Source organism: Oryx dammah, unplaced genomic scaffold (genome assembly GCF_014754425.2).
Source record: "Oryx dammah isolate SB20612 unplaced genomic scaffold, SCBI_Odam_1.1 HiC_scaffold_8, whole genome shotgun sequence".
Taxonomy (NCBI): Eukaryota; Metazoa; Chordata; class Mammalia; order Artiodactyla; family Bovidae; genus Oryx; species Oryx dammah.
In genome coordinates this window covers 31,054,702-31,069,873 of record NW_024070192.1, presented here as the reverse complement: position 1 = coordinate 31,069,873, position 15,172 = coordinate 31,054,702, and the positions used below count along the sequence as shown (strand labels likewise).

Sequence of the window (15,172 nt, the reverse complement as noted above, 5' to 3'; positions counted from 1 at the left end):
TTAAAAAGGGTCCTCGATTGGTTGACAGATCATGTGCTTGACTCTCCACCCCTGGGGACAGAGTCTGAGGCTCTCCTCAGATAGGAAGCTGGGGTTGACACAGCAGAGCTGAGGGGCAAGGGTGGGCACCTCCACTGCAGCACCCCCGTGTCACACAGTTTCTGCTCCTGCATCCTAATCAGGCTCAAATTTGGATTTTCAGGATGCAGAAAATGAGAGGAGTGATTCAGCCCAACACCCCAGCAACCAGCCAGACCCGGGCAAGCAGGGGCTTGGCTCCCTGGGCACCCCCATCCCTGTGCACACAGCCGTAAAGGTAGGATGGGCCAGCCTCCATGCCCACCCGAGCACACAGTTCGTGGGGCCATTGCGGGGCAGGGCGTGCTGAGTTAGGTCTGGCAATGGGGAGAGTCATGTGGACCGATGGATGGATTCAGTCCACTGGGAGCCTCACTAGACAGGGGTTGAGAGGTGGGCTATCAGTGTACGTGGACCAAGACACTCTTGCCCCTCAGGGGTCTTACCCACAGAAGAGAAGCGTCTGTGGCTCCTTTCTTTGGGCTCACAGTTCAGCCAGCTGGCTCCCGACTTGAAAGTCTTCGGTAGCTTAGCCTAGAGACAGACACTGACTGCAATGCACATAGGATTTGCACGCGCCATAACACAGGTATAGATAGGACAGTGGCTTTTCCACAAGGGAGGCCAGCCCGAAGGACTTGCCTAAAGTAAAACCTCTGTCAGTCAAGCCAGTCTCCCTGTGGAAATGAAGGGAGGGCTTACGTTCGCAGGAGGCACAGAATAAGCAGCATTGTGTAGTTTGGGTTTAATTTTCTCAGCATTGTATCTAACCGTTCACAAAGTACTTTCTCCTCAATTAACTGGTAGTCATTTGACTTTTTTCATAATATTTTATCCCAGATAACTTCGCATTGACTTGGGGGCATATTAATATTTTCTCAGCTCTAAAGCTGGCACTTAATGCTGAGATGATGCTTAAGAAATACTTTTAAAAGCTTGTAAGTTGAGTAAGAATCAGTGTTAAAGTGATGGCCCTGCCACCCCTCCACTGCATATGCACAAAAGCGGTTTTCTTTTTTTAACTGTGTGTGTTTATTTATGGCTGTGCTGGTCATCACCACTGCAGGGGCTCTTCTCTAGTTGCGGAGAGTGGGAGCTGCTCTCTAGCTGCGGTGCCCGGGCTTCTCCTTGCGGTGGCTTCTCCTGCTGCAGAGCACGGCCTCTAGTTGCAGCACGTGGGCTCAGCAGTTGTAGCCCTTGGGCTTAGTTGCTGTGGGATCTTCCTGGATCAGGGATCGAACCCGTGTTTGCTGCACTGGCAGGCAGATTATTTACCATGGAGCCACCGGGGAAGCCCAGAAAACTAGTTTTCATGTTCTGAATGGACAACAGGCATTTCTGATTCCCAGGAAAGCTCCCCAGACTGCAGTGGCTTAACCCCAGCCTACAATCCACTCTTCCCTGGTGGCTCAGCTGGTAAAGAATCCACCTGCCGATGCAAGAGACACAGGAGATCTAGGTTCGATCCCTGGGTTGGGAAGATCCCCTGGAGAAGGGAACACACTCTAGTATTCTGACCTGCAGAATTTCATGGACTTGTCCATGGAGTCGCAAAGAGTGACTTTCACTGCACAATCCACTCAGCTTAACTGCTTTGAAATCATGTGGCTATTGGTGAATTTTGTTCATTACAGGTGGAGGAAGGAGACAAATTGACTTGGGAGAATATTTATATTTTAATATTAATATGATTCAGTGATTTCCACCATTGGGAGCAAAGAGAAATTGTATTAATATTTCTACTGAAGTGTTTAAGTTTTGCCTAATGCAAAACAGTTGGAAAAGACCCTGAACCTGGGAAAGATTGAAGGCAGGAGGAGAAGGGAACGACAGAGGATGAGATAGTTGGATGGCATCACCGACTCCATAGACATGAGTAAGAGTCAGATGCAACTGAGCAACTGAACTGAGCTGAAGGCAAATGAACAGAGCCTTCAGCCTCTTCATATTAAGAAAGTGTAGTAATTGTCCTGGGAAAGGACAATCAATTTCAATGAAGAGTCATGTCAGAAATATGCTACTATACAGTTCCAGGTATGCTTCCCATGTGGCGCTAGTGGTTAAAAAAAAAAAAAAACGCCTGCCAATGAAGGAGATTCCTGGGTTGGGAAGATCCCCTGGAAGAGGGCATGGTAACCCACTCCAATATTCTTGCCTGGAGAGTCCCATGGACAGAGAAGCCTGGCAGGCTGCAGCCCATGGGGTTGTATAGAGTCAGACATGACTGAGCAAATGAGTGCAGCACAAATCAAAGCTCCAGTGATTCAGAGTTCCGTGGGCTCCGTCGTTTATGCTTCTCACCATCTGGAGAAGATGGTCTGATTTACAATACCTTTTGAATGCTCAGAGTCTCTGTGATAATAAGGCAACAGATAGAGAAGATGACTGAGCCCCTGATTTAGTTGCTTTAGACGCAAGGCTGCAGCTCCCCCAGACAAGCAGGTCCTAGGAGGAGTGGGAGCAGGGCAGAGCTGACTGCAGGAGCTGGGGGAAACTCTCCTAAGAACAGAAGGCTGACTCATTACCTGGAGCGCTTAACCCATCGATGAATGAGCAGGGAGGAGGACCCCTGGCCCACAGGAATCCTTGAGCTAAGTGTACAAGAAGAAGCCTTCCTGAGAAAACACACGCAAAAAAGGCTTTGGTGGACGGGCACGTTGAGTCAGAGAAAAGCAAATCCAATAGGTCACCTTCAGTTGTGTATTTGTGGTTAAAATGGGAAAGCTGCCCGGTGACAACCTGCCTGCTGGCTATTCAGGAGCTCCCTCTTCTGGACACTGCGGGTACCACTCCTTCCCCTGCCAGCTTGTTCTTAGATCAAGACCCTTCCATGATCACATCCCTGTTCATTTCAATCTTCTGTAATACAGTCAGGGATTGGACATGTATTTTTTTTTTAACTGACTGAAGTACAGATCTATTGCCTCTCAATCGCTGGAGGTCTTTGGATTTCAGGAACAGGTTATAAATATAATCACGCTGTCCTTTGAAATCTTATTGTTTCAACAATATATTCTACCATCCTCCCATTGGTTACTGAAATCAAAAGTAGAGAATATTTTACCCAACTTGCAGGTCGGGGTCATTGAGATATGGTAAAGTTGGATAACTACACCACGTTCAAAAATGTGTCTTCACTTCCAGGCCTCTGTCCAAACTTTTTTCAAGGATCCAACCGTACACCATGATTGGTAACTTCTGGAAAGGTCTCATTGGATGACTTGTCCTTCCTGTAGTCAGTGAAGAATCTTTAGTTCAGAGGGTGTCACTTCCTTATCTTATATCAGTATTTGGTGGGAAGGGGAATTGCTTTAGAAGCAACAAGTATCCACCTTAGGGGTTTTTAGAGACAGCCTTAATCTCATCTTCTTTTATGTTGTTAATAAGTCAGCTCACGAGGAGCTTTGCTAAAGATGATGACATGTATACAGATGAAAGAACCTTCTTGGGACCTCTCTGACGGTGCAATGGTTAGAACTTGCCCTTTCAATGCGGGGAGTGTGGCTTCAATCCCTGGTCGGGCAGCAAAGATCCCACATGCCTCATGACCAAAACACCAAAACAGAAACAGCAATGCAACAGATTCGATAAAGGCTTTAAAAATGGTCCACAGCAAACTTTTTGTTTTGTTTTTTTTTTTTAAAAAAAAAAAAAAAAAAAAGAACCTTCTTATGAATCTAACTCGAGAACAGAATGTCATCTTCATTAGTCATCAGGTTTAGGTTTCAGGTTGGGAAGCTGGCCTCGCTGAAACATAAACTTGCCTCTCTGTTCTGGGAAGGAAGTTCCCCGAAGCCACTTCTAAGACTCAAGACTTCCTGCCTAAGGAGTGTCCATCCTTTGCGATGCATTTGCATGGATTTGTTTGTTAGGTACCTTAACTTGCAGGATCTCATTGTGCCTCCTGTCTTTGCTATATTGTGTGTCGGGGGTTCAAAGACATCCATCAGATAAAATCTAGAGGTAATATTCCTGATGCCAAGCCGTTCCCATCCACCACCTAAAAGCACATGCCGTCTCTCCATCCGCTTTGCAGTCCAAGTCCTTGAGCGACAGCAAGAACCGCCACAAAAAGCCCAAGGACCCCAAGCCAAAGGTGAAGAAGCTCAAATACCACCAGTACATCCCCCCGGACCAGAAGGCGGAGAAGTCCCCTCCGCCCATGGACTCTGCCTACGCCCGGCTGCTCCAGCAGCAGCAGCTCTTCCTGCAGCTTCAGATCCTCAGCCAGCAGCAGCAGCACCGCTTCAGCTATCCCGGGCTGCACGCAGCTCCACTCAAGTAAGTCAGGCAAGCCCAGGGGGTGGGGAGGAGCACCTGGGGATGGAGGCTGGCTGTGGCTTCTCCAGCAGAGGACCCAGCGAGTCCCACACCACACCACGTCCTGGTGGTCGGGTCGCCCAGTCTTCCCCGCACCACCAGACACCTCTCTGACACCAGCTAGGTGGGGTGGGGGGGGGGTGTCCCGCAGTTCAACTCAGTTCTGATGCCCTCTACCCAGACATGGTGTTGGATCTAAGTCTCACAGCTTGAGAGCTTAGTCCCCCAAGACTGGGCCCTCGCCCTCCAGACACCAGTCACAAGTCCAAGTTGTCACCTGTCCGTCTGACAGACCAGCTATCAACTGGACGTTCCAATAACCTCTTCCTTGGGTTCCAATTAATTTGCTAAAGTTGCTCACAGAACTCAGAGAAACATTTTACTTATTAGACTACCGGTCTGTTGTGGAAACACGTAGGTCCTCATGGGAACAGCCAGATGGGAGAGAGGCCTGGGGCAGGGTACATGGGGGTCAGGCAGAGCATCCATGTCCCTCCAGATACACCACTCTCCCCAAATCTCCACCTGCTACACAACCCAGAAGCTCTCCAAACCCCATTCTTTTGGGTTTTTATGGAGGCTTCATTACATTATTGAGTGGATCTTTGGCCGTTGTGAATCAATTCAACCTCCAGCTTTTTCTCTTCCCTAGAGGTCAGGGGTGGGACTGAAAAATCACGTGATTCAGTCTCCAGGCCACCAGCCTCCAAGCTTAAGTGGCTCCCAACAGTCACCTCATTAGGATAACAAAAGACAGCTTTTGTTCTTATGATTTAGGAAACCCCCAGGGTTTTAGGAGCTGTGCCAGAAACCAGGATGAAGACCAAATATATACATTTCCTATTATAAATCACAACGTCATATCCCCATACATAAATTTGACTGTATTTTCAGTACCTCTTCTGTTTGTTTTACAGGGAACCAAATGAGCAGATGGCCAGAAATCCAAACGCTTCTTCAGCACCATTGAGCAATACCCCTTTGTCTCCTGCCAAAAACAGCTTTTCTGGACAAACTGGTGTCTCTTCTCTCAAGCCAGGCCCACTCCCTTCCAACCTGGATGATCTGAAGGTATAGGGTTTGGCATTATTTTGGTTTTTTTAAACAAATATTTTAAAAATATTTATGTATTTATTTGGCGGTGCTGGGTCTTGGTTGTGTGGTAGTTGCAGAGTGTGGGATCTAGTTCCCTGACCAGGGATGGAGCCCAGGTCCCCTGCATTGGGAGCACAGAGTCTTAGCCACTGGGCCACCAGAGAAGGCCCTGGTGTTCAGTCGCTCAGTCGTGTGCGACCCTTTGTGACCCCATGAACTATAGCACTCCAGGGTTCCCTGTCCTTTACCAGCTCCCAGAGTTTGCTCAAACTCCTGTCTATCGAGTCAGTGATGCCATCCAACCATCTCATCCTCTGCTGCCCGCTTCTCCTGCCCTCAACCTTTCCCAGCACAGGGTCTTTTCCAATAAGTTGGCTCTTCACATCAGGTGGCCAAAAGTGTTAGAGTTTCATCTTCAGCGTCAGTCCTTCCAGTGAATATTCAGGGTTGATTTCCTTTAGGATTGGCTGGTTTGACTTAAAAATTCATCAACGATTAAAACATCAGTGAATGTATAAAAGAGGTGAATAGAAATCTTTGTGCCAAGCAAGCCTACACAGCATAATAGTCTGAAATTTAAAGTAAACTGGACTGAACAAGTATTCATTTTATTTTAGAATATGAGCTGCATTATTTAATAATGTAGTTTAAATTATTCAGTGCCAGAGCAGATTCTAAAAATGAATGTAGAACTCATTAATTTTAAGTAATTCTAAATTAAAACAATAACGAGTTGCCATTTTTCACTTTTTCAAACCAGTGAATATAGAAGAAAATGGTAAGACAACGCTAGCCAGGCTAGGGGGCTGAGAGCATATCTTATTGCTTGTGATATAGTCAGTAATTGCAATCCTTTTGAAGATAATTTTTTCAAGAACTCTTAAGGTAATATATATTCACTACTGAAATATGATAGTGTATAAAAAAAGTATTTTAAAAGACAGTTGACTCACAGATTCTATAGTATTTCCTTCTAGACTTAAAATATTTGTGAACATGTTTGGTTCTAAAATAATTATTGAGTATATATTATCATGGACTTTTTCATAACTTTTAATATTTCAGTAAGGTTTTTCTTTTTAGTACTGGCATATCATTTCTCCACTTCATTGACCTCTGTCTATTGGACTTTTGCTTCCAAATTTTTGCTATGAAAGGTGTAATTCGTGTATACATTTAATTTCTCTAGTTATCTCCCCAGGCTGAATATACAGCAGTGGAACTCCTGAGCCTAAACGCGTGACTATCTTTGAACGCTCTTTGTCCGTGTTGTCACATTCCTGTCGTGAATGTCTGTGCCAATCTGTTCCCAGAAGGAGTGTGTTAGGGCAACACTCCTCAAGCCGGCACACGCCCAGTGGTCCACCTGGGGCTCGTGGTCAAATGCAGATTCTGATTTGATAGGTGTGGCAAGGGCCTTGAGAGTCGGCATTTCTATCGTAAGCTCCCAGATGCTGTCTGATGCTACTGGGCCCATGGCCACACTCACAATAGCAAGGTTTAAAAAGCTTTTTTTTTCCTTAATATTTTTATACAGTTATTTTTGCTGCTACTTCACTGACACAAAGTGTTATTATTCATTTCTTTGTCCATCTGGTAAATGCAAAGCTATGAACATATTTATTTCTTGGAATATTAGCTGGTACTCAGATGTTATAGGTCATTTTTCTTTTAATTTTCTTAAAAAAATTTTTTATGTGGACCATTTTTCAGGTCTTTATTGAATTTGTTACAATATTGCTTCTGTTTTATCTTTTGGTGTTTTTGCCATGAGGCATATGGAATCTTAGCTCCCCAACCAGGGATCAAACTTGCATTGGAAGGCGAAGTTTTAACCAATGTATTGCTAGGGAAGTCCCCATTTTTCTTTTAATTTTATCTTTTGTTTGTGAAGGGTTGGATCATGTCCATTACCCAGTTTTAGTTTGGGTGTCAATATTTTCCTTTGGATACACTGAGCTTACTATTATTTTCCCTGCCTTTTTTTTTTTTTTTAATGAAATGGCTATTTGGATTTTCTCCCAGTATTTTTGACCTATAGTTTTCAGTTTTGTGGTCAGTACTTTTATGATTAGTCTCTTAGCTTTGAGGTTCAACAAGACCTTTTTGTACAAAACATCACAAGAATATCTCCCTATTGATTTCTGGCTGTTGTATTGAATTATTGACACTTAGGTATTTGATACATTTTCCATTTTGATTACAAAAGTAATACTGATGAGGGCTATTTTAGAAATGCAAATAAAGAGAACTGTTGTTAGAATTTTAGCCTATTTTTATCCAGACGTTTTCATCTGCAAACAGAGATTTAGATATATATACACATACATGTATTTATAGGCTTCCCATGGTAAACAATCCACCTGCCAATGCATGAAACACGGGATTGATCCTTGGGACAGTAAGATTCCCTGGAGAAGGAAATGGCAACCCACTCCAGTGTTCTTGCCTGGGAAATCCCATGGACAGAGGAGCCTGGTGGGCTACAGTCCATGGGGTTGAAAAGAATCGGACACGACTGAGGTGGCTAACACAACAGCGACAAACATTTATATATATATATCAATGTGGCGTTAAAATAATTACTTGTGAATCCACATAATAATAAAGCAAGAACCTTGCACCAACAATTGTGAGGCACTACTCCAAGCCCTTTACAAATCCTCAGCCGTTTTCATCCCCACAAAAATGTGCAAGAGAGGTACTGTCACCCCATTTCACAGAGCGATCACCGAGTTGGGAGGAGGCAGGGCCAGGATTTGAACTGATGGTCTCATCTCCGCACACACTTCTCTCGGTATATGACTGCTATCCAGCCAGTCACTAAAATTAGGACATTCATGGTAATGCAGAACCGTGATGTTCAAAACTTGGTCCTCCAGGAACTTGTTTGAGACCCAGATTCTCAGTGCCCAACCCAGACCTGCTGAGTCAGGAACCCCATGGGGGGCATAGCTCTGCTCTAATGCTCTTGCCAGGTCTGGGGAAAATGGGGTGAGCAGGATGTTCACCAGGGGCACAGAGGTCCTAGCATGTCAGGCTGCCCTGTGTTGCTGGTTGAGGGTTGACATCTAAACCCAGGCAGGTACCAGCTTTCTCACCTGTTAAGTGGGGGCAAGGACCAGGATGGGGGTTGCAAGGCAATAGACCAGATTAGCCCTGTGGTTCATCTGAGCTGGACATTTCTATAAACTGAGACCATGAAAACATGGTGTATGATTTTTTTTTCAAATCATTAAGAATGTGCAAGATGATATCAAAATCGGAAACAAATAAGGGGACATGTTAGAGTCCATTTGTGACATCTTAAAGCTGCGTAACAATACTTAAAAAAAAAAAAAAAAAAAGATTGTCACTAAGCAGCATTAACGCCAGCCTGGTTCCTTCAGGTCTCTGAGTTAAGACAACAGCTTCGAATACGAGGTTTGCCCGTGTCCGGTACCAAGACGGCCCTCATGGACCGACTCCGGCCCTTCCAGGACTGCTCTGGGAACCCTGTGCCCAACTTCGGCGACATCACGACTGTCACCTTTCCGGTGACGCCCAGCAACGCGCTGCCCAGTTACCAGTCCTCCCCCTCCACCGGCGCCCTGTCCAACGGCTTCTACCACTTCGGCAGCACTAGCTCCAGCCCCCCAATCTCACCCGCCTCATCTGACCTGTCAGTGGCGGGGTCCCTGCCGGACGCCTTCAATGAGGCCTCCCCATCCTTCGGCCTGCATCCCTCCCCGGTCCCCGCGTGTGCCGAGGAAACCCTCATGGGCAGTCTGAATGGCAGCTCCATGCTTCCGGAGCTGGACGGGCTGGACTCGGAGAAGGACAAGATGCTGGTGGAGAAGCAGAAGGTGATCAACGAGCTCACCTGGAAGCTCCAGCAAGAACAGAGGCAGGTGGAGGAGCTGAGGCTGCAGCTGCAGAAGCACAAGAGGAGCGGCTGTCCCGACAGGAAGCCGCCGCCCTTCCCGGCCGCCCCCATCAAGCAGGAAGATGCCATGTCCAGCTGTCCTTTCTCATCCCGGCAAACAGCCGTGAAAAGACAGAGCACCGGCTCGGAGGGCCAGCCGCCATTGCCTTGCGAAGACGCTCAGCTCCTGCCCCTGGGGAGCACTCACTGTGCAGAGTCCTCAGGTCAGACCAACGTACTGTCTTCCACATTCCTCAGCCCGCAGTGCTCACCGCAGCATTCTCCCCTCGGGGCTGTGAAAAGCCCACAGCACATCAGTTTGCCCCCATCGCCGAACAACCATTACTTCCTTCCCCCATCATCAGGCGCCCAAGGAGAAGAACACAGGGTCTCCTCACCTGTCAGCAGCCAGGTGTGCACTGCACAGGTAAGAACTGACCCCGTGCTCTTCCTGAAAGTGTGATGTGAGTTTGCAACTGCTAAGGAGCTGACCTTGGAACTTTGCTTGGGGAGGGTTTGCTAAAAGTCTGATAGTAACTCCCGGGCACCATGATCCACAAACCTTTATGGTCTGCCAAACTCACTTATGAGACAAGGATGACAAACTTGTTCAGTAAAGAGCTAGATGATAAATGTTTTTTCTTTGTGGAATGTACAGTCTTTGTCACAGCCACTCAGCTCTACCTCTGCAACCCCAAAGCAGCCATAGACAACTGGGTAAATGAATGCACATGGCTGTTCCAATAAAACTTTATTTACAAAAACAAGCTGGGGTCCGGATTTGGCTCATGGAGCTGTTCCCAGGACCCCTTGGTGTCAAACTTCATTGTAGGCCAAACTAACTCATTAAGAGGGCCAAAGGGAAAGTTATCAGACCTTACTGTTCTCTCTGAGTAATGGTCTGTAAAGTGCAAATGTTTACCTACTGTGTGCCAGGCTGTGTTCTAGTATCTGGGAATTAGTGTTGAGCTAGCCAGACAAAAATTCCTATTCTCATGGGGAGACAGACAGTAAGCAAAAGATCTAAGTAAAGTATTTAGTATATTAGAAAATGAAACATCTTACAGAGAAAAAGCAGACAAGGGAAATGAGAAGTTTGGAAGTTTAAGTGGAAGGGCCAGGGACATTTGAAGGGGGTAAAGGAGAAAACCTTGTAAATGTTTGGGGTGAAGGCATTATAAGCAAAGGAGGAACAGCAAGTGCAAGGGCCCTGTTCTAGGAGCATGTGTGGGACAGTCCAGGACCAGAAAGAAGTTGGTATGGCTGGAGCAGAATGAAGGGTGTCATAGGGATGGCTCAGAAGAATATCCAGTTCAAAGACTAGACCAAGGGAAGCATCCAAGACTTCCTCTGTCCATGAAACCGAAGACCGAAGAATTATTAGAAAAGTCTAAGTCTCTTTGAGGAAGAAAATTATGAAGGTTCTGAAATCTGTTATTAGGAAGGGAATAGGAAGAAAAGTTAATTGGATCCCTGTCATGCGCCAGGTATTAAGGGGCATGTATGGGACTTCCCTTGTGGTCCAGGGGCTAAGACTCCTTACTGCCAATGCAGGGGGCCTGGGTTTGATCCCTGGTCAGCGAACTAGATCCCACAAGTAAATCCCCTATGCCACAATTAATGTTGAAGATCTCATGTGCTGAAACTAAGACCCAGAGCAACAAAATCAATCTATCAATAAGTCAAAAAATAACAATAAGATGATCTTTAAAAAAAAATCACAGTGTATTTTTTTCAAAAGAGGTATGTATGTGAGCAACTCATTAACTGTCAAAACAGCCTTGAGTGAGTGAGTGAATGAAGTTGCTCAGTCGTGTCTGACTCCTTGCAACCCCATGGACTGTAGCCTACCAGGCTCCTCCACCCATGGGATTCTCCAGGCAAGAGTACTGGAGAGGGTTGCCATTTCCTTCTCCAGAGGATCTTCCTGACCCAGGGATCAAACCCAGGTCTCCCACATTGTAGGCAGATGCTTTACCGTCTGAGCCACCAGGGAAGTCCTTACGAATTCCAAAACAGCCTTACGAATTACAATTTGTTATTCTTCATTATTGAGGAAAATAAGGCCCAGGGAGGTGAAGCCAGTTGCCCAGGGCCACAGAACCAAGGATTATCGGATACTATTAATAAAATGTATGCCTCTTTCACATTGAATCTCCTCTCCCCTGGGAGTATGAGGCGGGGTAATGCAGATACATTCTTATGAACCCACTGGAGCAACACATTCGCATGAAGGATGCTCACTCCTGAGTCAGCACTCTGGGAGGGGCTGAAATTTAACGTGGATTCTCATCCTCAGTGACAACAGGTGTCAATGTGGTGTTCTCGGCATCAAAGGTAAAAGTAGCTCTTGAAATACCTCGGGACAGAAGATGCTCAAGTGAAGGATATGGATGCTATCGAGAAGAACCACCACTTGCACACTGGTGGCTTACAAAGCACTCTTTGAAGACATGAATGAGTCCATGATAAAAAAATGAATAAATAAAAAGACAAAGAGCAATATAGGATAACATCACTGAGCAGCATGATGTTAAATGCTACACAGAGCCCTCGGGGAGTGGGTGTCAACCGTGAAGGGCTACAGGAGTGGGAGGACTTGCAAAGGGATTGGACTCGGGAAGAGGAGTTGGAAGAGGAGAATCAGGAGAAGGTCATTCCATGTGAAAAAAAGCATAAGCAAAATGTACAAGTTGTGGCTGGATTAGCAGAATTTAAGTTCTCAGAGGGCTTCCCTGCTGGCCCAGTGGTAAAGAATCCACCTATAATACAGGAGACATGGGTTTGATCCCTGGGTTGGAAAGATCCCCTGGAGAAGGCCATGGGAACCCAGTCTAGTATTCTTGTCCGGAGAATCCCATGCACAGAGGAGTCTGGTGGGCCACAGTCCATAGGGTCATAAAGAATCAGACCTGACTGAAGCAACTGAACATGCACACACGGAAGCTCACAGAGGGAAAAGAATAATGCTTGACTGTGGAGCATTTTGAAGACTCACCCTGGTTAGATGTGGAGACCCTCCATTGTAGATGTGTGGAAACCATGGAGAGTTTGTGAGCAGGAGGTGAAATGTCCAAAGCTGGATTTGAGACCTTGGTGATGGAATTTAGGGAGGTTTGGAAAGATAAGACACCAGGGCAGGGATCAGCCATTTCATTTTTCCTTCTTCCTCTCCACAGAACTCAGGGGCACATGAGGGCCACCCTCCCAGCTTCTCTCCCCAGCCTCCCAGCCTTCACCCCCCTTTCTCTGGAGCTGCGGCAGACAGCAGTCATGGTGCTGGGGGCAAACCTTCTCCCAAAAGCCCAGGTGTGCAGCAAAAGGTAGGCACCTGGAGACAGGTGTAAGCTGGGAGCCAGCTTGGCCTCATCTCTCTCTGTAGCCCCTCTCCTCCCTGTGTTGAGGTTCAAACAGAAAGAAATGACATTTTGGATAGAAACAAGTCTACTTGAAAAGGACAGAAATGGATATACGGATATAAGTGAGAGTATTCCAAGGCATCATTTCCTGGGTTCATCCCAGAAATTATGACAAGTAAAATGGCCTTGGCAGGTTTGCAAAAGAGCGTGGCGAACAGATCAAGTTCAGTGAAGTTGAAGATAGGAGTCAGGGAGCATGGGGCGGGGGGGGAGGGGGTGGAAATGTGGAGAATGAGAGAAATAGCGGATCCTTGGAAGTGAATGGAAAGGTGCAGAAAGTTGGAGTCGCCGTGTAGAAGGGAGGAGATGACACGTGTCAGCAGGCGGGAGAATCAGAGAGGTAAAAGATACAGGCTGTGGGAAATGCAAGGAGCAGTGGGAAGGTAGGCAAAAAGGAGGCAGACTTTTATGTAGCAGCCTGGATGGGAAGGGGGCTTGGGAGAGAATGGAGGCACGTATACGCATGGCTGAGCTCCTTCACTCTTCACCTGAAACTATCACAGCATTGTCTGTTAATGAGCTATATATACCCCAATACAAAATTAGAAGTTCAAAAAAATAATAAAATTAGTCTTAAAAAAAAAAAGGTGGCAGACATGAGTTGACAATGACACAAAAGTGCTGCATGCAACAGGCAGGGCATCATTTGGGGATGGAGACTCTGTAATGTCCCGGGTACCCCACAGAACACACAGCACGCAGCGCTGGCTTATGGAGAGACCCTCCAGCAATATCTGCACATACACTCACTTAGGAATGAAACGGGCTTCCCTGGTGGCTCAGATGGTAAAGAATCTGCTGTCAGTGCGAGAGACCTGGGTTCGATCCCTAGTTTAGCAAGATGCCCTGAAGAAGGGAACGGCTACCCACTCCAGTATTCTTGTCTGAGAAATCCCATGGACGGAAGAGCCTGGAGGGCAACAGTCCATGGGGTGCAAAGAGTTGGATGTAATTGAGCAACTAATACTTTCACTTAGGAACAACACAGGCTGAGAGATAAATTACTCTGGAAATGCCTGGGATGATGGAGCTCTTTGTGTTGGACTGGACAGATACTTCTTCATTTTCTTTTCTCATCTCACTTTCTCCCATCAGTCAGGGTGCACCTTAGAGGAGGGGAATGAATTTCTGAGGCTCCCATCCTGAGATGCCTCCAGCATCGCGTCCACAGTGATGTGTCCTATTGTTGATATACATCTGTAACATATCTGTGATATATATTTAAGCCCCAGATCTTTTTTTCCCTTGAATCATTTTTTTTCTACAGTTGAGTCTATAGTTTCTAAAACAGGAGCAATATACAATGTCTGATGCATGGATTGATCGTCTTTCTCTGAATTTTACTCACGCAGATGGCGGGTCTGCACTCGTCTGATAAGGCAGGGCCAAAGTTTCCAATTCCATCCCCAACTTTTTCCAAGTCCACTTCTGCAGTTTCAGAAATAACCCAGCCGCCATCCTACGAAGATGCAGTGAAGCAGGTAAGCGCACCATTTGATCTTCATGGAAGGACAGGCTGACTCACTGCATGTCTTGTTATATGATGTGGCTTCACGCGTGTAGATTCTGTGGCCTCCCCCGCCGGAACAAGCAGACTGTCTAGATGCTCACTGTGAAGAAGCGTGGTGTGTGCAGAGACGCCGTGTGAGGCAGAGAGAGGAGGTTGACTTAGCACCCAAATGTCCAGACTCGGTGCCAGCTGCCACTGCCACAAACACTGGTCAAGAATTCGACTTCTCTTCTGTGAAATGAAGACGATATTGTCTGGATAAGGCTTCTAGACGACATGGCATTGATCGCATTGTCCTGACACAAGATACGTACTCAAATATTAACACATGAGAGTAATTGCCGGGGCAGCTGTTTCTCGGGTTCTTCCTAGCTTCAAAACTCAGTGATCCCAGGGACTGAGATCCATGTATGCCTTCATCCTCCTCATTCCCATCCCCTGGTATCTGTAAACATCCAATGGATCCTTTGTGGTTTCAAAAGAAAAGAAGAGGGCCAGGCAAAGTTGACTTCCACAGACTGAGCTTACTTAACTCAGATGAGCCAGAGGGGAAGATGTGTTCACTACAAGTGCAATGGGGAGCCAGAGAGACGGGAGCCCCATCTCCAGCAGCCAAACGGGAGGCAGATCCAAGTCACTTCATTTCTTATTTTCTTTATTTGGGTCCTTCTTGGTGAGCCAAAGGTTTGTCGATTTTGTTCGCTGTTTGAAAGAACCAGGTCTTGGGTTTATTGATTTTTTTTTTCTATTGTTATTTCATCTCTGTCTTATGTAATTCCTCTCTGATCTTTAATGTCCTTCCTTCTGCTGAGTTTAGGTTTTGTTTGCTCTTTTTCTAATTTTTTT

At 46.2% G+C, this 15,172-nt stretch overlaps 1 protein-coding gene across 2 annotated transcripts in view; it reads left to right on the top strand.

The window, feature by feature from the left end:
* The window catches only part of MYOCD (myocardin), a 41,473-nt gene that overhangs the window by 19,626 nt on the left and 6,675 nt on the right, over nucleotides 1-15,172 (top strand). For both annotated transcript variants that reach the window (XM_040243327.1, XM_040243326.1), the window contains 6 exons: nucleotides 203-316; nucleotides 4,115-4,359; nucleotides 5,316-5,469; nucleotides 8,883-9,824; nucleotides 12,577-12,720; nucleotides 14,169-14,297. In XM_040243327.1, coding sequence (XP_040099261.1) covers nucleotides 203-316; nucleotides 4,115-4,359; nucleotides 5,316-5,469; nucleotides 8,883-9,824; nucleotides 12,577-12,720; nucleotides 14,169-14,297 — 1,728 coding nt within the window. The remainder of the gene's footprint in view (nucleotides 1-202; nucleotides 317-4,114; nucleotides 4,360-5,315; nucleotides 5,470-8,882; nucleotides 9,825-12,576; nucleotides 12,721-14,168; nucleotides 14,298-15,172) is intronic.